Source organism: Stegodyphus dumicola, chromosome 8 (genome assembly GCF_044657685.1).
Source record: "Stegodyphus dumicola isolate Sdum_Otavi_A_Nest chromosome 8, ASM4465768v1".
Lineage (NCBI taxonomy): Eukaryota > Metazoa > Arthropoda > Arachnida > Araneae > Eresidae > Stegodyphus > Stegodyphus dumicola.
The window spans coordinates 142,383,135-142,408,873 of NC_140775.1; the positions used below are offsets into that span (position 1 = coordinate 142,383,135).

At 32.1% G+C, this 25,739-nt stretch overlaps 1 protein-coding gene across 2 annotated transcripts; it reads right to left on the reverse strand.

Annotated features, from left to right (window-relative positions):
• Positions 1-1,889: 1,889 nt before the first annotated feature.
• Positions 1,890-25,584, reverse strand: mRpS2 (mitochondrial ribosomal protein S2). 2 transcript variants are annotated; one of them, XM_035362941.2, is made up of 4 exons: positions 25,428-25,584; positions 25,244-25,348; positions 17,430-17,716; positions 1,890-2,329 (listed from the first exon to the last, which is right to left on the reverse strand). In XM_035362941.2, exons 1-4 carry the CDS (start codon positions 25,453-25,455, stop codon positions 1,946-1,948), a joined length of 804 nt encoding a protein of 267 aa, XP_035218832.1. In that variant the 5' UTR covers positions 25,456-25,584; the 3' UTR covers positions 1,890-1,945. The 2 variants fall into 2 exon arrangements, with proteins under 2 accessions (XP_035218832.1, XP_085678643.1); XM_085822517.1 differs by having other exon boundaries at positions 17,430-17,764.
• Positions 25,585-25,739: the final 155 nt, after the last annotated feature.

The window sequence follows — 25,739 nt, forward strand, 5'->3', positions numbered from 1 at the left end:
CTGCGAATGTCCATCACTGTATTTTGAGTAAACTATGGACCAAATCATATCAAATACCTCATAATGTACTAGATCAGTGGGTTCTAAAAGCAAGTGGAAATGGCAGGTAGTACCTATGTTTCTTTGCTTCCTCGTTCCAGAAACGAATCATTTTTGGAACGAAGCTAAGGGGGGTAGAGAAATGGGTGCTCTACCGTAATGTCAAAAGTCGAAGGATTGTGAATAGTATAGAAGAGTCTGCTCCATATCAAAAGGATTGTATTCCGAAAAAGTTTTATCAATTCTTTGGTGGGATACGACAGAAATAACCCACTGTTCAACTACCTTCTATGTAACCCAATCGGTAATGCTGACATGTACTGCCAACAGCTGAACAACTGAGGCAAAAAATGACACATAAGAGGCCAGAATTTGTTGATCGCCAAACATATTATCTTTCAACATGATAACGTCAGACCTCATGCTGCTTAAATCACTCGGAAAAAAACTAGTTGGAAGTCAGAAACGTTTTGAAGAATTTTTGCAACTCTTTTTCAAAAATCAAACTCTACTTGATTCAATTTTTATGCCAGAGTTTTTCAGATTAATTCTGATCATTTGCACATGCACAATTCAGATATATCTTGTTTGTTAAGTTACATACTATGTAAGGATCTTAAGTTTTACTAACCTTTATTTTATTTTAAAACTGTACTATCACTTCTTATTTTCCACTTCCGACCAGAATTAAATGTGTTAACTTGTTTATGCAAATTGTACTTGCTAACACCCAAGTATTTCAGTTGTGGCTTTTTGCCAAGAGTTAGAGAGAGAAGGAAAGTGAACCGCCTTGTCACTGCATTCTATACGGGTTTTCAATCAGTTGCTGCTTGCCTTTAAGGCCAGAGGTTTAATCCTCTAGATATTTAAAACGTATTGTAGTTTTTGCAGTTTGCGTACTACATACGTAACCTTTTAAAAAGGCCAGTTTTAGTGTTAGGCTAATTCAAAGTCGGCAGTTTGCATCTTAATGTTAGGTAACTAATTCAAAGTTAGCTCTTATTTAGAATTTTAGTTAGTAGTTTTATATTCTTACGTTCAGACCACAAGTAGTTGGTCTCTGTATCCTGAAGTGTGGGAGCACCTAACCCTTCCTGCTTGTGTCGTCCATTCCAAACATACTTGAACATAGCTTTAGTAAGCTCCTTGTTCCTATTCAGGACACATCATATTCCCTAAACAAGCCAAAAGACATACTATTCCCTAAACAAGCCAAAAAACATATAAGTCCTGAACTTTACACTAAATTTTCATACTGCTTAAAAAGAAGTGCAGATTCATTTCATTTTAAGCTATTTAATATGTTTTCTCCCCATAAATGATGTATCTACACACATGCATGTCATATAAAGCATTATTTATTATGTAATTAATGCTAATTGTAACAACTCCTTACATCGTTAAGAAAAGAATTTAATATCATCAGATGGGAGCTTTTTGCTCTAGTTGGCCAATCCATGTAATGGGAAGGTTGCTATAATGAGCACCCATTAAAACCAGTGTAGTTAGTTAACTAAGACTGTTTTTATAACATTTATAAAGCAGTTACAGTAAATACTGTTACAAAAGTAATTAATTAGATAAATGTCCATTTCTTTTTTACTCTCTGAAGAAAATTCTAATAACAAGTATGAACTGCAAGATACGCAGCATTCTATCTATCTATGATAATTATGAAAATTTATTTTGTTTTACTACCATAATGTAATTATTACATTCATAAAAATAGTTATTTAAAATCACTCAAGGAGTTCAAAATAGTAATTATTAAATTATGATTTGAAAGAGCTTTTAGTAGGATCACAAACTTCACACATACGCGTATTTTAACAAAATGCTAACAGAACACAGACTTTTTTCTAAAATATTTATTTACAAGTATGACTAAAAATAACACATAAACTGCTCACTCTGCATCAATGATGTGGCTGTATTTTTCAATGTATTCCTTTCTTTTTGCTTTTCCCCGCAGTATTGCTTCTTTGAAAAGTCTGCAGTATAATTCAATTGACTGTGGAGTATCATCATTACCAGGAACAGGATATGTTATATAGTTAGGAAAACAGTTAGTATCTACAATTCCAACAGAAGGAATCAACATCTTGTTTGATTCTATTACAGCTTGATGGACTTGAAAAACAGAATCCAAAGTATTCAGAAAGATTGTGAGGTCAGGAAGGCGTGTCATCATACCAAATCTCTTGGGATCAGTGAACATACCTAAGCGCCAATCTTTCGTATGACAATATTCACCACATTCGATGGCTGTCTTCTCAATTACGTATGAATTCTGAAAGATATAAAGTGAAACATATAACTACATTATTTAATTAATACAATTGGATTTAATGAAGTATATGGATATCTTCATTTGAAACGTTTTTGTATTTTTTACTGAATTTCTGCAAGCTTTAACAAAAAAATTACCAACTATTAAAATCATCCACATTTAGGATATTATGATCCACATTCCATCCTTAAAGGAAAACACCTTTACATTATTTTTCTTTTATCTTCACCCCCACTTTTCTGTCTGTTTTAAATAAGGGATATACAAAGCAAATGCAACACCTCGCTCTAGGATAATAAGGGTACAATATGTATACCTCAGGACATCCAGTGATGTACATGAGCATTGAACAAAGAAACATGAATGAGTTTTTTGATTTTATTCAAATTGTTTAAATGAGCTGCTAGACAGAATTCTTTTTGAGATTGACACTATAAAGGAAATTTTTGCTGTGCAAGAAAAAAGGATGTAATGAATCTTATGAACTTACTGCTTAATAGTTTATTTTTCTCTTAGAGTATAAATTTTTCCTTACTTTTTTATTTTATTTGGCATATATGCTCTCTAAGTTCTATCCTATGAATAGGAGTTTTGCCCTTTTTAGGTTCTTTTGCAAAACATAGAATATTCTTCATAAAGGTTACCAAATTTTCACACTGCAACCATAAATATATTGGGGAAATGACTGTGTTCTCCCTGGGCATTGGAAAAAATGCATAAATGTCAAAATTATTTTCTTTTCATCTTTTTCCAGAACAGCAAAACTCAGACATATTTTTGATCAAACACTTGTTTCTGTGGCAAAAATCCATTTGCATGATAAGCTTCTGCACTGAAGATAAGGTGAAGATTATTCAAAAATAATAAATGGATGCAGCCAAATCGATATTTGCAAATGATTCATCATTCAAAGAAGCTGTATTCTACCAACAAATGCTTTAGACAAAGACCAATGAAATTGCCTAACACTTTAAAGAGACTAGAAAAGAATGAACAATCAATTTAATTACTGCATATAATATAACGGTAATTAAATCTTAATATGAATTTTTCAAATCAGACTTGCAATTTACTTCTTTTGATAGATGTGATAATGTAACGAGTTTTTTTTACTTCAAGCACCATTAAATTTTCAGATAATCTTGTCAGATAATTCATTTTTATTATCAGATTGGATTATAATGAATCAAACTTCGAGTCACTTGAAGTTCATTATAATGGAGTTTGACAGTAATTCTAATGATAATTTCTGATACAAATATGAAATGTTACTAACGAAAGTGCTGCTAAAGAGGTTATTAAAATTATTTCTGAAATTCTGGGGCATGGCAATTAAATATTAATCAAAATAAGTAACAATATGCATTATTTTTGTATAAAACTATATCACAAATGAATTTATTATATAATAGTTACAATGATATTATTGCAAAATATATATTTCAGGATAGTATTCATGTATGATCTTTGCATGAAATGAAACTTTGCTTACATTCCAACCAATATACATTTACAACTAGTTTCTAACTTTCACTCCACACCAATACCAGCATACATATTCAAAACAAATTTTTTATTGAACTTGAAAATAAACAATGAGATGTTGCTTTTCCCATGCCTGCATGTGACCGGGACCTGAGACATCACCCCACACTAAGCGCCACAGTGTGATTGGCTCTTTAGCAATAATGCCAATGCATCAGTGCATGACTTATAAATGTGTTAAAGTAGTGAATAAAGAGGTAAAATTTCAAAATTTTAAACTTAAGGCACACAAATATTACTTAAAATTTACTATGTCATATTAATCACTGAAAATAACAAACAAACAATTTTATTCGGAAGTTGATTTTGCTATGAAAGTGCATTATAACTGGCCTTGAAGTACGTGAGTTTGAACTGCAAGGATTCACTTGAAATTTTTCCAACAGATATTTGGAAAAAAAAAAAAAAAAAAAAAAAAAAAGAAAGAAAGAAAGAAAACTTTTATACATTTATAGCAATTTTAAAAGATTAGCAGACGAAATATTTAATTTACAAACATCAAAAGGTTTCATTAAGTAAAATACATCATCAATGCATACAGAAACAAACTTAGCACAACTGCAAATGAATCGGAAGATATAAGGGTCTATATGTCAAAAACAAATTTTACAGCAATAGTTAGTATTGCTGTAAAATTATTATTGGCTGCTTCAGTTTTAGTTCAATTTACATCACCAGAATTACATAAGAATTATATGACATAGATTTTTCTGAAATGACGCAGTGCAAATAGATGTTGCTCTTTTTAGAATAGAGAAGGGAAATTAATTTACGATGCTAATTTAATCTTTTACATATTATTTTTCTTACATATACAGTCAAAAGTCTTTAATCCGGACTCGTCGGGACTTCGGTGATTCCGGATTATCGATTTTTCCAGATTATAGATCATCAGTTTAAATCTGGTAAGATGGAATGCAGAAATTATAAAATTAAAAATATGAAACCGTAATTTATGAAATAAAGAACAATTATGATCTAAAGGGTATCAAAATTTACAAAAAACAAGCTTAATATTTATTTGTTTACTTTACTTTCTTAGCTATCGGAAGCGAATTATAATGATGAGGAATTTGATTTAAATCATATCAAAGACGGAGTAGTACATCGAGATGAAATACTACGTTTAGTAAGGAATTATAAGCCAAATAAAATAAAAACATCTGCCCTGAAGATAAGGATAGTGTTGACAGATCAACTTCCAATTCATTGCGTGCCACAGCGTCCCCTCGCCACAGAGAAGCGTGAAATTGATAAACAGGTTTCGGAATGGTTAGATAAACAAAGGATATGCCTTTATCCATTTTTTGCGGCAATTCCACTTTTTGTTTAATGGACTTCGAAACATACTTTTGCTTCGTAGATCCTTTACATATTAGTAAATATATATCGGAAATTCTATTTGACATAATCGAAAGTTCAAGCTTACTTTTATGAAATTGGTCTAATAGTCTGCAAAAAATAATAAGCCGGATCCAATTCGAAGATTAAGGAACAATGCAATCTGCAACATTAACTGAATTAGATAATTTTAGCTTAGCTTATACCGTCCGTTATACATTAAACACGCATGCGTAAATGTATTTTGGGCACATGCACATGCATATTCGCAGCCGTAAAGGTCTTACACGCATGCGTTAACACGACGTAGCTTTGAGGTCCGGATTATAGATCACTCCGGATTACGGGTGTCCAAATTAACGACTTTTGACTGCTATATTTAAACAAATAGCAGTTCCAACTATGAAGAATAAAATTTAACCCTTAATTTTTTCCTCAAAATATTCAACAGACATAACATGCAGATTTAAGACAATTTATACTACAACATGCACATTATGCATTCAATTACAATAGCTCTACTTGAGGACTTATGATAATACTATGCACTTTACATTCAGATCATCAAAATTTTCTAGGTTATATTAAAGTATACATTCAAATATAAATTAAAAGAAAAAATATATATTAATGCTCATAACAGTTAGAACATACAATACTAAGGATTTCTAGTCTTCCTTTAACATGCCCACCTGAAAATTTTTGAATTCTTATAATTCTTATACAAGCCAATATTTTATACTTCTTAAGGAAAATTCTAATATTTAAAGCATTCAAGAAAACTTAGAGATGATATATCAAAATACCAGCTAAAATTCAGAACCTTCAGATTTATAATAATTCCTTCTCTCTTACACATTCCATTATATAAGCTTAATTTCAGCAAAATTCATCAACATTTTGGATATTAAAAGATCTATTAATACATGTTAAAATTTTCAAAATTTATGCTTTCATATTTGAAACCCAAAACCAAAGCACACATTTCTTTAAGCTTTACAGAAAATAATGCTGAGTGAAAAAACAGTTATTTGAATTTGTATAAATTAAATTACTTCACTGCATCAATATAAAAAATCCCAGGTACTTATCACCTTAGGTTTGCAGACTTTATGGCCTAGTGGGCCTGGAACCTGTAGCAGTTTTTTCGATTTAAATTTTTTATGAACACTAATGGTCCCGGCATTTTAAAGCACTTCTCACAACTTTTGGACACTGACTGTCCCACAAAACTTGAGGTGATTTTGAAGCCTGACGATCTCTTCAATAGAACATTTATAGGAACTGGTCGCAAAAAATGTAATGATACTGAAGATCTTTCCCCCCCAAAATTAAGATGACTGGAATTTTAGAACCCCAAGCTCTTTTCTTGTCCTGGACTGACATATACAATCTTTTTTAGAGTGAAATACAAGAGTTCTTGTTTAATGAAAAACTAAACTGCTTTGTGGGTTTCATATTCTAGCGCTGCCATCAATACATTTAAGTGCTGTGATAAAAAATTTAGGCCTTATTTAAGAGACTGATAGTCCTAATAAAACTGAAGCAGTATTTTGAAGCCTGATAGGTCCTAATGAATTTAAGCTGTACTTTAGAGCCACATGGTCCTCTTTACCCCGACTGATGCCCACAATCGGCTTCCGTGGATTTCACATCACACTGCTGCTTAATTTAAGAGTTGTAAAGTCGCTGTAACGTTTTCGTAATGAAAAAACTCAGATCAGTTATCTTTTTTAGCCCAAAGGACATTAGCTCAGAGAGGCTATTAATTTCCTTTTGGCATTTTGCATTGATTCACTTTTCAAACTGTTGCCACCAAATATTACAGCCCTTTATTATATTTAAGAAATTAAATAATGAAGAATCTGCATAAATGTATGCATGTTTCTTGCATTGTGATAAAACAATGGTACCTAGGGCCATCAAATTCTGAATGACATAATCCTGCACTAAATATGGGCATCTGGAAGCCCTAATTTGGAATTTGTTTTATTATCTATTTCATATTTTGTCAGACATTAAAGAGGTTTTGATTAACAAACTCGACAGTTTCAAAACGAGGAATGGCAACACTGTATGGGGGGGAAAAATTTACCTCCAGCGATTGAGACTGTATCCGAAATTCTATTGCTGTTGAATTGAATTTTAAGAGCAAAGCACACGATATTTAATAAATACACGAAACACACAAAATATTTAAAAAGAAAACACTTTTTGGGCATAATGTAAAATCTAAACGTTTTCAGATTTTTTTATATTATTTTAAAGCTTAACATAGGTTCTCTTGCTTAATTAAAAGTAACATTACAATATTATTACAGAAGGGGAAAGAAAACAGCTTTCTCTATGCATCTTATTTGCTCAGGATTTCTCAGACAAAAGCCAATGTTTTGTAATGGATAACCCGCCAAGGGAAGGTGAACTTAATGAGTCTTTTCTTGATCACTTCCATCCATCCTTGCGGCGGACACTGCCGTTTATTCCTAAGAGAAACAGGAAGTTCTCTAATATAAATCTGGTATTTGTCATACTACTCTTAGAAACCTTAGTAGATTCAGTTGCATAATCTGCAACATGCAGATTTTAAATGTCATTAAAGGTTTATGTAATATTGCTTTAATAAACAACTATCCTGCAGTAGATAAAAGATTTTAACATCATGCTTAGTGAACAGTGTCAAATATGGTAGCTTCCAATATTTCTTAATTTTCCTCCTTATTCTGCAATTTTTAACATGATTAAAATAATATTACCATTTAAGCATGGTTAATTATTATTATTTTCCTACTGTTGTTGTATCCTCATCATTAACAATCAGGTTCAAACATGTTTGGTACTTTTATATTAGCTGCCAGTTTATTGATATATTTCTAATAGTCTATTGCTGCTATTCTGCAATGAAATATATTTTTGACACTGGCAGATTAATTGCACAGATGTTTTTAAAAAGCTCCAGTAAGTTGTTCAGCAATCATATTCAAAATGGCATCAAACATATTACTAGTCTCTGCAGCTTATCTCTGACTCTATATGAACCCTGCTAATTAAGAAGACAAGATATGATAAATTGCACTGCATCATGCAGAAGTGTTCTATGAAAATTCTAGCAAAAGGCTTGTGGGTAACCAACGGGAGGTATCACTTCCGACTTCATATCATGATTAGTACATTTGTGAGGTTGCACAATACTCACTGCATTTTTCAACTCAAAACATATTTATTACAATTACAAGCTCTTTACATATATATAATTCATGGACAGCATAGAATAATTATTGTAGTGAAATATAGTCCTTGTGATGTGAGCAACATGCTAATAAGGGTCTCTCTAGTTATGAGTTTAAGAGCATTCTAGCATGTTGTTCCGATGGAAAAAATCTGCAGACTGGATTAGCAATGCCTCCTTAATTTTTCAGCAGTATTTTACATCCTCTGGTTCATTATATCTGGAACAATATAAGAGGAAAAACAAGATCATTGGTTTGTTAGCCCTCGTGAAATCAAGAGGCTTTGAAGACAGACACAGTGTAGAAAGCTAAAATCTTTTGTACTGTCAACTGGAACGAATTATTGCATCTGTGATGTCAGACCATGCTGTTTGGCACACCATAAAAGCTTGGAAGCAGTGACTTGCGGGGACTACACACACAATTTTATCATCCCTGTGTGGTCCACTGCATATTCCCCCTCTAGTATAATCATGATGATATGTAAAAAATCAGGTAAATGCACGTCTGCCCAAATGAGTTTGACAAATATTTGATTTGACATGATGGGTGAATCCAGGTTTCAGACAGTGAGTACCCATGTCGGTATTCAACAGAAATGTTGGTTTCACCTGGTAAATTGAGACCAAAACAATTTTTCTATGAATAGATAATTTGAAAACTTTTCCACCATGTTTGAAAAGGGCCGTCCTACTGCATCATGTCGCACAAACATGTGTGAACACATTTTTAAATCTTTGTGAATAAACACTGCTTTTGCTATATGTCATCCAATTGGTTTTGGTTTAAGCTGCTGCATGCAACTTCAAATTTGTTCAATTATTCTACAAGATCAATTGCAACATTAAATGTGTTATAAAAATCACTCAGGAGTTTAATGGCGGGTCTGAATACAAGTTGAACGGGAGTGCTACTGTTAGTTTTTTTGAGAACTGTTCTCAACCCAAATAGCACACTGTTAGCCCAAGAGGTGGTCATATGTTTTACTGATTCCCTATATATTTCTGCATTGTATAAATTTATCTTTCTATAAATAACATTACTTATTTAGATATGCATGCTCTGTCTGTGTATCAACTGACATCACATTCCACCCAGTCCTTCACAGTGCTGCATTTTCAATGTTGGGCAATGTATGATACATTAAAAAAAATCTGATGTGTACAACACGACTTCCTTGAACGGAATATTAAATTATATACATTTTTTCTTGCATTTCATTTAAACTTATTGGATTGAATTAAATCTACTTTGCCGACAGTGCATAAATCACAATAGAATAAATGCATTCTTTAAAATTCACTCTATTTGTTTACCATAGTGACACTCTGGCGCTAGGTTCACTTAACAGTATTATATTTCGTTCATATTATAACTAAGAATGCACAAAATTTATATCATTTAAAGAATTATCTAATCGTTGCCACATGTTCTATTCAAATACTACAATAAAGCTAGAACGATGTATGAAAAAAATTGAGCAAACAAAACAAAAAAGAAACAGTTTTTCACAGACGATTGAGTATTTCTCATTCAATTAATTCAGTTCTCACTTTGCGACAAGGCAAAAATACATAAAAACTAAAATATCTGTATATATCAGATCAAAATATCTGTAATAAAAATAAAAATATCTGTATTAAAAATTACGAAGTAAAGCTTCCAGAAATTACTAAGTAAAGCGAAAAAAATTCCAGAAAAAATTAAGCACGATTTAATTCGCAATAATAAATGAAGGCATTAGCTTTGTTGTTGCAAAGCTACATTTCTCTAGATTGGCAACAAATCCACTACTCTGCTGTTTCAAATGTAAACAAGCAATGGCCGACATCAAAAAAAAATTATTAGGCTTAGTGTCACTTAAACAACTTTAAAATTGTTGATAATTCTAAAAATATTGCATACAGATTTACTAAAGGCATAAAAACCTTAACCGGGAGATAAGAACAACATAATTCAATTATTCTTAAAGCAAAAAATGTACAATTTACAAACATATAAGAGTAAAAAAACTGAGATCACTGAGCCGGGTAACAGAGTGTATATATATATAAATATATTTAGATACGTTTGGCGTGACTGATTGCAACCAAAATACAAGGTGAACATCTACATGTTATAGTAGTCCTATATACAAAATTTCAACGTTCTGAGGCTACTCGTTTTTGAGTTATGTGAGATACGTACATACATTCGTACAGACGCCACGAAAATTTCTCTTCAGAATTCATTTTAAAGCAGTTTTATAATTTTTTTGGAGTTAAAGAGTCTTTTATTCTGTCCTTACATACAGATATCACGCAAAAACATCGTTAAATTGCATTCGAAAGCAGTCAAAATTGATATTTTCGTTGAAATATGTTCCCTTGAAACTTTTCGCGATGACAGTACTTCCTTTTTACTTTGTACAAGGATGTAAAGGGGGGGGGAGTCTCATGAAATCCTTCTCTAATTTTTAGTGCTATTCTTTTTCCATGTATAAGTGGTCTGTTTTTGCTTAAAATGCTTAGAAAATTGCACAAACCTGGCAATGGGCATTAGTTTTCTACCAGACACATCTCATCATTGTTCCATATAGTGATTTTGCAACAAAATATTGTATTCCGGTAGGAATTTTAATGCAGTTTCTTCCATTATTGAGAAATTCCACAATAATATTTTAAAACTGAGTGGAAGACAAAAAATGTCCCAATTTGTCTTATGAAGCTTGGAATACAACAAAAAGAATGCATATGGGAATAGTGACTTTTCTTAACTAAAGCACTGTTATGAGTATGTTTGTCTGAACAATGTTTATGCATATGGTTCCCAGAGTCTGGCACATTCTGAAAATTTAGTGACTTCTGCTAAGGAGGTTGTAATAAAAAGTAAGTAACCTTTTTTCATATCAGTAAAAGTCATATCTCTAAGAGTTTCCAAGACTCAGCACAGGTTTTTCAAAAAAGGTTTAGGACTAAATTTTCTTAAAGATTTTCCCTTTACGGGGATTATAATTAAATTAAAAATATGTTGTACAATCAATATAGATCTTCTTGTTGTGGAAATATCATTCATTTCATTGAGCTAAAAGTTCAATCAGCTTCAGTGATAGTATATTGTTGCGTAGATGAGGGGATCCTACAAATGAACAGGCAAGTATTCCAAGACTTTTTATTAACTCGAACTGAATGAAGAGCTACTTATATATAGCTGGTGAACATGCTGGAACATTCCAGACTCAGAATGTTCTGGAAGAATGAGAAGGAAATTTACATAAATAAGATAACATTAACAAGAAGGAAATTTACATGAAAACCAATTATCAGGCATCTTGCCATTGATCGGTTTCGAGTCCTGCGCCTTCTCCGCTAAGCTATGAGGAGCTCGGTCGAAAAGAGCAATTTTCTCTTCAATATAGAAAAATTTTACTTTCTTCACACTATGAGAAATTTTATCATACGGATTTTCTATTAAAGCCCTCTCAGCAAAATTCTGAAAATCACTTATTTCATGCTTTAATACGAAATTTAAAGCTTGTAATCTTTTCTTCTTTTTCTGTATATGGTCATGTTATTCTTCCATGTTTTACTCTAGATAATAAACATTAAAATAGCTGTTGATTTTTCAGCATTAACTTCCTCACTATTTTTACTTTTTAACAAGATGCATATTTTCTTGGAACAAATAAATAAGAAAATAAAGAGTAGGTTTTTAGTAACAAAGTTTTAGTTATTTAGTAACAAACTAAAAAAAAAATTAACAAATGGCTCACACAAAGCTCCCTAAAACTCAACAATGATGTTGTGACTTATGTCTCGATTCCTATAATTTTCACGAGTTTTATCATTTATGCACGACTGCTGCTCTAAGAATGAATAAAATGTACTGAAAATTACTCTGAAGTGCTGAAATTCATCTCATTCAAGTTCTTCTCTTCTACAACTTTTCCAGTAAAGAGAAAAGACGTTGAACCTTCATGAATCTCCATCTTTATATGCTGTAGTAATTAGTTCAACACATAAACAAGGAATGTCTCCTTCAACTGTTTACAAATTTCATCGAATAGCTGAAATGATGAAATAACTACCTCATCACTGTTCTTTCTCTTCCCAAATAAACTATTATCTATTTCAATGGTCAAAGTTCTGGTCTATCAATTTCTTACCAGCCATGAATTTTCCAAGATATACTTCTTGAAGGCAATGATTTCAGTTGATTCGAATTTCTAATATATCAAGTTCTTTGGCTACAGTATAAAGATGCTTCATCTTTGCACTACAAATACATAAATCAGAATATTTCAGCGTAGGAAATTCAACTTTCCTTAGATCGGTTATTAGTTTTCAGTCTAACACTTTGTTGCTAGTTGTTAAAATTGCATTTCTATAGTAAATTTTTAATTGCATGAGAACTGGAATCCTTGAAATTGTTTGGCAAAGTATTACATGCATGGAAATGATGGATTGTTTCTGCTTCCCTTCTCAGCAAATTTAGCAAATACAAAGCAAGAAATATTAATACAAGATGAAGAAGTGCTTCCAGCGAATATTTTGTGGGAAAAGGATTGTATAAAAGATGAATTTTTGCTCAAACTAGTTTAAAGTTAACATTAAAAAAATAATACAAAATCTGATGTGTACACCACGAATTCCTTGCACAGAATATTAAATTATACACATTTTTTCATGCATTTAATTTCAACTAGTTTCCTTGAATTTCATTAGAGATATATTTCTCATTCAATTAATTCAGTTCTCACTTCGCGCCAAGGCAAAAATACATAAAAACTCAAAATAGCTTCATTAAAAATAGAAAGATACAGAATAACATAAAACACCAAATGTAGTTAAAACAATTTAAAATACAGTTTCTATGCAAAAACAAGCAATTCAGCCAGCAGGCAAGGCAGATTTTTTGGAGCATAAAACTAAAAGTTTTCTTTTGGTGCCACTCGGCAAAAAGACACTGAAGGTGCAGAAAGACTTCACTATTTTGCCAAGTTTCAAATGTAAACAAATATGACTGCTATGGTAAAAAAAATAAGGCTTAGCTGCACTTAAATAACTTTTAAATTGTTGATAATTCTACAACTATTTCATGCAGATTAACTAAAGGCATAAAAACCTTAACCAGAAGATAATAACATAATTCAAACTTTTTAAACCAAAAAATACACAATTTACCAACACATAAGAATAAAATAACTGAGCTCACATGAGTCAAATAACAGGGTGGATATATATATATATATATATATATATATATATATACTATATACATTTATATACCTTTGGTGTGGTCAACTGCAACCAAATAGGAGAAGTGCAATCGTTTTTTTAGTTATGCGAGATACATACGTATGTACAGACGCAACGAAAAATCTGAATCCATTTTAAATAAGTTTTTTTATTTGTTTGGTGAAAAAGAGTCTTTATTCTGTTCTTACGTAAAGATGTCATGCAAAAACATCGTTAAATTGCATTCGATAACGGTCAGGTCAAAATGGATATTTTTGTTGAAATATGATCTCTGGAATTTTTTGTAATTACAATACTTCCTTTACTTCATACAAGGAAGTAAATAGGAAATCACCATCTTCCTCCAAGAAAACAGGAATATTAACTTCCCCAAAAAAGAACACAACTTGCTAGAAGAATCAGAAGTGTTAGAAAGCAGAGTCACAGATGAGATTATTGGCAGTGTATGTGTATTGTATACCTAATGATTTTAGCATAATTATGAATTATTAGGAACGAACATACACACATGCACACCCATGCTAATTTTCCTAGACATTACTGTGATGCATGTAGAGATAGCTCCAAGCATATGAAATATCAAAACAAGGCTGAAAATTGCTGCACGGGGCAACAATTTTGTCAAGGCGTCAGCCAAATTATTCTTAGAGAAAATTAAATAAGAGCATAATTCACTTTGAATTACTAGTATTGTTGTAAATATCTGTAAATATTCAAATTCTTTATGCTGCATTGTTGTCTTACTTAGTTGTTTTGTATTTGCTGCTACACGTATATTTTTTCATCAATGTTTGTTTCTGTTGAATGTGAAATTGTTGATTTTCTTGTTTTGAGAGAAGCAACATTCAAATATAAAAATAACTAGAATGAAATATGAGGTAGCTCCTCATGAGCTTTGGTGAATAACTTTTCTTGACATTTCTAGAGGCTTGTACTTATATCAGAGCCATGCCTTATAAGAGCCAGATTTATATATAAGTTACACAAGCTAAAGGCCCCTAATTTCTAGAGAGCTGCCTCAAAATTAAAATATAGTATAAATAGTATTAAAATACAGGGTGTTTACAAAGTCCTAGACCCATTTTGATGTTTAATAAGTCATAAAATAATAAAGATAGATTAAATTAATAACATAAATGGTTAGATAGAATCAAAAAGTTTCATGACCCTTGTCAATGAACTTCCACGTGTGCCCCCTTCGTCGCACGGAGAATATCAAGTCGATATTCAATTTCACGCCAGGTACCGGCAAGCATGTCGGCATCCATAGAGGCTATTGCGGTTGTAATTCTGGCTTTTAGGTCATCAATGTTTGACACTCTCCTCCTGTTGTCTACTTCTAAACATTGTCCTTTACAAATCCCCAAAGGAAAAAGTCCAGCGGCATTATATCAGGTGATTTGGGTTGCCAAGGAATTAGACCTCCTCACCCAATCCATCTTCCTGTAAAATGGTCATTCAAAGAACTACGAACAATGGTACCCCAATGAGGTGGTGCACCATCTTGTTGCAAAAAGACATGTGGCTGAAGCTCTTCTAGTTGTGGAAATACGAAGTTTTCCAACATGTCTAAGTATACGACTCATGAGACCGTCTTTTCTGTAAAAAAGAAAGGCCCAATGATTCGATGTGCAATTAATCCACACCACACATTAACCTTTGGGGAATCCCTTTGTGCCTAACGGTATTCATGGGGATTTTCAGATCCCCATATGCACACATTATGAAGATTAACAATGCCAGAAAAATGAAAGGATGCTTCGCCGGAGAACATTATGTGCTTCAGAAATTCAGCATCATCTTCTATCCTCCTTAGCATATCTGTTGCAAAGGCCATCCTCCTAGGCCTATCATCCGGTTCCAAAACGTCAATAATTTGAACTTTGTATGCATGCAATCTTAATTTTTTCTTAATAACCTTGTACACCGTCGAAATTGGTATAACAAATTCTCTTGCCACTGATCTCAAAGATCTTCTAGGATTGTGTAAAAATGTCTCTCTGACACGCTCAATATCAAAATCACTTGTGCAGGGACGTCCGGAACATTTCTTTTCTGTGATACTTCCAGTTTCTAGAAAATTCTTTTTCCACCGCAAGATGCTGCTTTTGGATGGAGGATCTTTTTGGTAAATTCTTCTGCAATTTCTCCGTGTTTGCATTATGGATTTCGTTTCTATGAACCACCATAAAATCTGTGCTCTCTCTAGTGGTGTATGCATTCTCCTTAATATCCAGTCGAATAAAATATCACATACAAAAGTACTAGAACAAACACATCAAAAGTAAACATAACATTGCAATAGTTGCCAAAAACAAAAGAGAGAAAAATGCAATTAATAAGCAGGCGATATTTAGAAAAGTACAGATATTTAGACCGGAAAATGAAATTGTCAGAAATTAACCACACACGCAGACAATATTTACAAAAGTAAAGATATTCAAACCTGAAAAGCAAAATATATAAGTTATTCCATCAATAAATGCCATAAGTTTGTTTATATCTTCATTATTTTATGAGTTATTAAACATCAAAATGGGTCCATGACTTTATAAACACCCTGTATATTATAACGGACTTATAAAGGGTCCATATCTCAAATAGCTTAGGGCCTTCTCAAGACTAAATCTGGCTCTGTGTCTTACATAAATACAACTAAGAGAGCTCCAATGAGGTATTGTCAGTTTGATTTTCGAACAAGTACTTGTTATTCATTTCTGAGATATAGCGTTTAGCTGAATTATGAATTTACTCTGTGATTTTGGAAACTGCTGAAATTTCTTCTGTACAGAAGAGGAATTGTTTATATCCATGTTTAGATTAAGCTGTTTCAAGTTATTTACTGTACTGTTTGTTAATAGTTTTTATAATAAACTGTTAATTTCTTCATATTATTCAGAGCAATATCATTGAACCAATAGTCCACAACAATATGCTTAATTTGTATGGGATGCTAACTGTAGTGACCACCTAAAACTTTGAAAATGCCAGAATCAGATTTGGTTGTAAAATTACATCACAATGAAAAAATGTCAGCTGCCATGGCATAAATAGTACAAAAGTACTACAAATTATCCCCCTTGATATTTATATTAAAGAAAATGGGGTATTAAAATTAAACTAGGCTACATAATTAAACTGATTATTTTTTCACCAATATGGACTATTTTCTACAAAAATAAGTACCATTAATTGAAAAATGATTCCATTATCATTATTATTATTGTTTTAAATCATCAATATTTACTTATATAATATTAAAACTATATTACATTAATCTATTAATGTAATATAGTTTTAATATTATATAGAAACTATATTACATTAATTAATATCTTTGCTAATATAATATTAAAACTAAAGATATTAATTAATGCAAAGATATTAATTAATGTAATATAGTTTCTATATTACATTAATTTAAGTAAACAAATTTTATTTCACATTGCTTTATTTATTGCAAAAATACATTGATAAATAGTATCATAACATTTAGATTTACAAATTGAATTATATATTTAAGTGTTATAATACTATTTAATTATAAATGTCACTTTTATAAAATGTCTTGCCAACACTAATGCATACAGAAATAGCTGAAAATGACAAGTGGCATGGAAAGTGCATACAAACAAGCTCATTTACCCAGTCAATAAAACATGATATATGATCAAGTATCCCATAAAACAATGGATTTATATTATCTATTGCATTATGAAGTACACATAATAAATTTCTAAAAATTATTACCTGTTTATATCTTGCGATAAACAATATGATGCCACCTCGGAAAGCAATGTGGGCTGTGAAATTAAGAGCTTCTCTCAAAAGTTCAGCTGTCTGATCCAGATCAAAGATAAGAGTTCCTAAACGGGATCCTAATATAAATTGCTTCATATGATCATTGAGAGTGCCCATTGTATGGCCATAATGAACGCGAGCATTAAATAAATCCTTCACAGTAAATAAATTATGAACTTCAAAGAAATCTGGATAATTTAAAGGATCTGGCATTTCTGTTTTAGTATGGTCCACATCTAGAGAAATAAATAATGATAGCATATAAAAATACAGTCCAATATGAGCTAAAAAAAAAAAAAAAACGTATATTAGTATAAAATTACAAAACATATTTTTTTTAAATGAAACACATATATGAAAGATGATTTCATTAAAGATTTTAATTTCACTCACATATTTAAATAATAAAAAAGAAACTTAAAATTGTTTAGTAGCAAATGCAAGTATTAATTCTCATTTCATTAAGACAGATATAATTCAAATATATAAAGTGAAATTAATAATTATTTACAAAAAATTATATTACTTTTGTTTATTTTTATAATATATTTTTATGACTGCCTGATTCAAGACTACATACACTACCATCTTTAAAAAAAAGAAAGAAAGAAAGGATAAGAACTTCTCAAATATATGAACCCCATAGGGGTATATCCACTCAACCAATCAGAATTTAAGATATTATTATTTCAATATATGGGTAAAAGTATATGTTAGGGTACCCCTTGCAGAAACTTGGCGATTTTGGCGGTACATGAATACCGAGTTTATGCAATTCTTTGACTTGCAAAAATCGCTGCTACACAAAGCCAAAATAAAAAGACAAAGAATTGCACAAACTCAGTATCCACGTACACATTGACCTATTTTCACTTAAAAAAAAATCAGAGAATTTCACAAACTAGACTTTGCGCACTCCCTTGACTTTATCCATGTACACATCGAACTATATTTACCTAAAAAGTCAAAGCAGCAACAAACAAAAACATATATAATATAAATGAACTACATTTTACATCAAACAATGAAATAACATAAAAAAGGAAATTCATCTTAGCACTACACAAAGGAAATATCCACTTATTTATGAATTTACGTGCCTTCAGTCAAACACAATTCCTTAACAGCATCCAAACATTTCCTAAAATTATCTGAACTAGAATCCGTATACTGGTGTCGCCACATTAATTCACAAAAATAAGAGTGAAAAATATCCTCTGTTTGACCATACGCATTTCCCTCCTCCAAACAGAACACTTAATAATGGCTACTAAGTAAACCCTCATTTACACACCAGTCAATTAATGCTTTTTTCCCTTTCGTTCCAAATCCTACAGAACCTTCAAATTAATCTTAAGACATTCAGTCAATTTACCGTGTAAACCACAAAATAACATTCTAATCCATCACACAAGCCCTTACCCAAAATCTGATACACACACTTTCCAAATTTTTCCCCATGATTCAAACTCACAGCAACCAATTACGTCATAATAGGGTTTCCATAGCATTCAACTACTCAGGTTGTCATAAATGAGACAACTTGGCGATAAATGAAACAACAATTTCGTGATAATACAAGGGGTACCCTAAAGTCAACTCTAACCCAATATATGTGCTCAAGATTGTGATGATTTAAAACCAGAGCTGTCCCAAATATAATTAAAATGAAAAAATCTCGAAATTTTTGAATGGCAACACCCACCTTTTTCCCAGGGCAAATTGATCAGTGCACTACAAAACCTTAAATGGCACTGGAACATTACACATATGTCAAAAATTGCTGGCATAAAACACTTGTAAAGAAGAGCACTGTGATGGGCCAATGACAACACAAGAATGAAGAAAGAGACGGGGAGGGGGAACTTTAATTGGAATTATAAGTTTCTAGCATGCCGACCTGCACAGATGATAACACACTGCATGCAGGAGATTGTTGATAACAATGAATAAGGGCTATGTGCAGGAGGAATATGTATAGTTTCACATTTTATGGCATCTTTCAATTCTGATAAATCTCACAGATCTGATGTGTACACTTTAGATTTCAGATAACCCCAGAACCAGAAATCCACTGAAGCGAAATGAAGGGATCGTGATGGTCATGAAACTGCAAAGTTATAGCAGATGACTTTAAAAATAGCACTTTAAAAATAAAGTGCTGTTGCAGCACTTGCTAAACACATGTGGCAATGTGTGAAGGAACACCATCTTGCCTCCACACAATGTGATTAATATTTCGCAGCTGTAATTCTCAAATTACGTAATTCTGTAACACTATTATATAACTAGCATTTATGGTGGAGTACATTTTCCTACTTGTGGAAGAGACCTCTTTGAAGACGTACAGTCTGAAAACAAATGCCACACCACACAGTCACTTTAGCTTCATGTAAAGGCACTGGTACCACATCGTGAGGATTTTCGTCAGCCCAGTGAATACAATTTTTGGAGTTTATGTTCCCAGTTAAAGAAAAATATTGTACTTTTCCATTTTGCTGGCGCAGGCGATAAAGTCGCCAATAATGGTACAACTGATGCTAAATGGAATATCCTCGCTGGTAACATTTTATGTCTTATTTGCAAAACAAGTCGCAGCCATTTCTTATCAGATAGATTGGATCTTTCAATACCGGCATACAATTGCATAGAATTTTTACCAGATAATACAATTTTATGCCCTAACATAACATAACATTAGTGGCACTTCCTTCTTATGAAAAGAAGGAAAAGAGTTTAGGCAATGTTGCCCATTGCTCTTCCGCCATTTGATCATTTAAATCAAAGGTTTTAAATGGTAACTCCCGTGAAAGGTAAATAATAAATAAATAGATAAGATCCCAAACTGACACCAAATATATAGTACAGTAAAAAGTCGTTAATTCGGACCTCAAAGCTAAAAACTTTCTGCACATGCGCCGCATTGACACATGCGCATAGGCGTTTACGTGTGCGCGCAAGACTTTTTACGACTGCGCATATGTGTGTGCACAAGTGCAGAATACGTTTTCGCGTGCGCGTTTTATGTATAACGGATGGTATAAGCTAAAATTATCTATTTACGTTAATGTTGATGATTGCATTGTTCGTTAATTTTCGAATTGGATCCGGCTTAATATTTTTTGCAGTCTGTAAGAGCAATACTATAAAAGTAAACTTGAACTTTCGATTATGTCAAATAGAATTTCCGATTTTGGAGCTCCCAAAGGATCGTACAAAACGAAAGTATGTTTCAATGTCCATCAAACAAAAAGTGGAATTGCTGCAAAAAATGAATAAAGACATGAAGAATGTGACACAGAGGTTAGTAAAAACGAAAAAATTTCGATTGACAAGTTAGTCGGTATTCTCGGCACAGCAATTAACGGGACTTGAACAGCGGAACTTTGTAACTGAACAAGAAATTATGTCTGTTGTTTATAGAATTAAAGAGAAAGTATTATCACATAAAACGAAGCAACTTAAACAACTTACATTGAAAGAAATGTTTAATAAAGTAAATAAATAAACATTAAACCTTTTTTTTTTTTTTTTTTTTTTTTGTAAATTTTGATACTCTTTAGATCATAATTGTTCTTTATTTCATAAATTACGGTTTCATATTTTTAATTTTAGAATTTCTACATGCCATCTTACGAGATTTAAACTGATGATCTATAATCCGGAATCGCCGATGTCCCGACGAGTCCGGATTAACGACTTTTGACTGTATCAGCAAAAGATCCCATCTCTAAATTCAGGGTGTTGGTTAAACGTGAAAAACTTCCCAATTGGATGAAGAGCCGATTCAATCCCTCCCAAACCACCAAACGCAAACTCTTGACTAAACAAGGGTGCAATGGCAAGCAAAAAAATAAATAAATAAATAAAAAATAAGTAAAAATAAATTAATTAAATAAGGAGGGCAGAAGTGCTTTCTCAAGCCAGATGGCCAGGTGGTTTATATAGATTTGATGTCTATTTCCAAATTATATTCCAAAACACAGCTATGAGAGAGAAATCCCTGCATAGTTTCTTTTACAAAAAAAAAAAAAAAAAACTCGTAGGGTGTCTCAATGCTTGTTTCTTGTGGTTTCAAATTCACCTTACCCGTAGGTGTTTAGCATACATCAGAAACCTTATTATGCCAGAGAGCCCTTTGTATAGAACGGTTTGATCAAAGCTAATATAGGGAAACCCAAGGAATTTGTTTCTAGGGTCAGAAAACACCGGAAATCGTCCCAGAAAGTAAAAAGTGTTTCCTCTTCTTCTCCACGAACTGGGCAGAGAGAAAATTCGACAAGACCACATTTGTGGAGATGCTTGGCCAGATAAGCATGTCCGGTAACAATTTGAATTTATCTGGCGAAAGTTAGTTCTATTGAGGTGTATGAGTTTACCTGATAAGTTAAGTGTACTGAGCACCAATTTAGAATGAGCACAGTCTGGTAGTTTAGACCATATATCATCATGTTTGTTCTTTATCCAGCTTCTTACTTCTTTTTTAACAGTTTGATATGAAACTGGGTAAAATGGTTCTGAGCCAGACATGGGTAGTAGCGAAGCATCTTTAGCTACTTTATCAGCTAGTTCATTTCCAGCAAAATCACAATGACCTGGGACCCAGACTAAACTAATAGTGTTATGGGCCTGAGCCAGAGAATTGAGATCTTGAGTACAGTTCAAAACACAGTTTTGTAACTTGACACGATTAGCCAGGGCAAGGATGGCTGATTGGCTGTATTCTTATCAACTGATGCTAAACGGAATATCTTCGCTGGTAACATTTTATGCCTTATTTGCAAAGCAAGTCGTAGCCATTTCTTAACAGAGAGATTGGTTCTTTCAATACTGGCATACAATTGCATAGAATTTTTACAAGATAATACAATTTTATGCCTTAAGGCCATTCATGGTATTTAAGTCAATTAGAATGCAATCACACCGCTCATCCGAAGTTGAAAATATAGAAAAGGCAAAGTTAAGGGTTAAATTCATCAATTCTAATGAGAATACATTAGCGAAGTAAAGCACTGCAGTTTTACATAATTTCTGAGTAAGTTTAGACTTGTATTCAAAATTAAGATTTAACTTGAAATTAACATAGATAATTACAGAGAGAATTAGATTTTTGTACTGTAGTTTACATTGGAGATCATCATTCGTTAAGTGGTGTTCGACCTGAAGGCCTTTACCACTTCATGTTTATCATTCCCCTAAGGACGTGTAAAAGTTCGTTAAATTCCATAAAATGGAAAAATTCTGTGCACTTATAACGGAGTTTATGTGAGATGAGATCACTTGCAGTCACGTGATATGAACTGGCAAATCAGCTTGTTGAACCATGAAAGCATAATAAATTCTTAAATTAATGTCTTTTTACAAATTTTTATTGTCTTTATTCACTTTTCACAAAATTTTAAACTACATTAAAATGTTTATGACTTCAAAATAAAAAATTCTTAGAACTAACATGTGTTAATATTTTTTATGTGTATACTTGCTATAGTTGCTATAGTTTTTGTCGCCAATAAAGTCTGCTTGGCGAGATTTGCGCTGGTGAAGCAGATAAGTACCAAAAAGATGTGTCTCATCCACCCATAATATTTAAGTAGCCACTTGCTATCTTCATTGTATGAGACGAGGGAAAAATTCACAAAGTTGACATGCTGTTGCTTGTCTCCAGGTTGAAACAATTGGATGCACTGGAATCAATTAGAAAAAAATTGCAGAAGAAAGTGTAGAAGCTTAAGGACTGTGGTTTTCAGCTTTTCAAATTGTGGGCATCTCTTCTTGCAGTATGCAATGGAGTAATCATTTTATTCACTCCCGCAACAACTTCACTAGGAATACAAGGTTGTCCGGATTGCAGTCCATCATATGTGCATTCAGTTTCTTCAGATTTTTTTTACCAAATCATATACAGCTTTTATGGAAGATGAGTCTCTTCTTAGCTTAAAATTTTTCTGATAAACTCGCACTGCTTCGGCAACATTTTCCCCATTCAGATAAAAAAGCTTTATTGAATCACCTCACAGTTTTCCTGTAAGTATCATCTTGTTAGCACAATTGAACACATTATTGAAGAAAAAAATCTTCCCACATTGCTTTTCACACAGTGTTCTGCGAATGGTGCTTCTACTATCTATTCTTGTGAATTATTCAAGCTGTGTCAATGCCTCTTTGTGTTGTCACTGGTTCTTTACAATGCTTTTGAAAATGTTTTAGGTACTATTCGGTTTAGAGGGCCGTAAAAAATCGCCAAACTATTGTTGATGCCAATGCTGACAAAAATAATTGCAGCAACTCTAATAATTGCGGCAAGAAAGAAAGTATAATAGTAAATAACTATCTAAGATTGATGTTTTAATTTAGATGAAAGGTTAATTTCATATAATACTTTTTTATTATTATAATTTATATGAAAAAGGCTAAACATGACTAAATGGAAGCATAAGAGTAAATAACTGTTTCAGATCAGTATTATAATTTATATAAAAATTGCTAAACATAACTGAATGGATGCCTGCATCGCTATTTCGCTACCGACTTATTGCTGAAGCATAGTTTCATCTCGTTGGTTGTTCAAACGTAATTTTCTATAATGAATGATGCCTTTTCTTTGAAAATATTCTCGGTAAAGTGCAGAATTGCTCACGTATTTGTTTGCTGCTTTTTATAAGGGTAAAAACAATTGAATTTTTGTCAATTTTCTTTTATTTTTAAGTGAAAATAGGTCGATGTGTACATAGATAAAGTCAAGGGCGTGCAAAGTGCCATTTTTGTGCAATTCTAGGATTTTTTTTAAAGTGAAAATAGGTCGATGTGCACATGGATACGGAATATGTGCAATTCTTAAAAACGCATCAAGCAGTGGGTGATTCTGCACTTTACCCAAAATTCTATAGCCGACTAACATCATGGGCAATTTCCAAATTGTTAAATCCACAGGATATCAAAAAAGGATTTAAAAATGAAACTAGTATGTCAATGGCATCTTAAGAAATATAGAACTATATAAACTTACGCAGTCTGAAATCAACGTGTATGCTAGATTTGGCTCGCTGTTAAATGGGCACGTTTGCTAGATTTGGCGCTTTTGCGCATACATTTTCGCTGCAATTTTTTTATGGCCCTCAAAACCGAATAGTACCATGTTTTTATAGCAACAATTTTTGTTGCACATGTATGCCATTTATGGTTTTTTTTTAACGTGCTGATCAATTTGTGTTGAAAAAAAGTGAATGTTCCCAATAGAAAATTTCAACTTTTTTCACTGCAACCATAAATGTAAGAGCTCTATTGTTTTAAATCATTACAATCAGCCAATATATTCAAATAGCAATACCTTAAGTTTCATTTCAATTGGTTGAACGGATAAGCTGCAAGGGGTTCATACATCAGGGAAGCATTTTTATGACCACTATGTACATATTGTAAAATTTCAGCACTAATTATAAGAGATACTAGTAGGTTCGCTACAAATGCATATTATGTAAAGTTTTAATTTCAATTCCTAATTATACATAATTAAAACGACATTCCATATCACTAAACTTGATATTTGTATTCAGGGTAAATCTAATAAACACAGCAAAAGGCACATAAATTTTTGAGAAATGAGGTGCATGACAATTCATTAATCCTTACTCAAATGAGTTAATGAGATAGTAATTGCTTTAAAATATTTACTCTTTTAAGCTAAGCAGTATTTAACAGCTTATTACAGTTAAGGAACATATAATTGTTTAAAATAACAACAGATAATTTCACATGATACGAACCTATCTGTTTCGGATTTAGAATTGCTTGAAATTGCTGAAATCGTGAAGTGGATTTCATATTTCGAATAACACATTGTTGAAATCGAATTGATGGCTGAACTATACCTGCAAAATAACATTCAAAATTATCATTTGTTAAATGAGAAAGTAGAAGTACAGTTTATAACATATTTATGCCTCTTACCTTTCCAAGACCTCCATAAAAGAGACATTTTTAAAGTTCAATACTTGCAACTTGAAGTTTACACACCGTATTCCAATATTTCAGTCACACCGCAGCTTTGTTTTTGTTTCAGATTGTTGCCAAATGCTCTCAAATAAATATACGATATTTATGATAATTTCACTAAAATTATATAAACCACCTAGTTTGAACAGTCTTATTTAATAGATAATGACGCATCTTTAAAAGTAGAAAAAGTATGTAGATTAATTTTAATTATCATGATTTAAATTTTTTTATGAAACTTTATTTAAAATTTTGAGCTTAAAATAT

Bases quoted from the DNA above. Each gene is read 5' to 3' on its own strand.
- mRpS2 (XM_085822517.1), bottom strand. From the start codon at position 25,455: ATGTCTCTTTTATGGAGGTCTTGGAAAG. The intron at 25,349-25,427 runs GTAAGAGGCATA...GTTATTTTGCAG, and splicing joins TTTATGGAGGTCTTGGAAAG to GTATAGTTCAGCCATCAATT. The intron at 17,765-25,243 runs GTTCGTATCATG...TTTTTTTTTTAG, and splicing joins TCTAAATCCGAAACAGATAG to CTCATATTGGACTGTATTTT.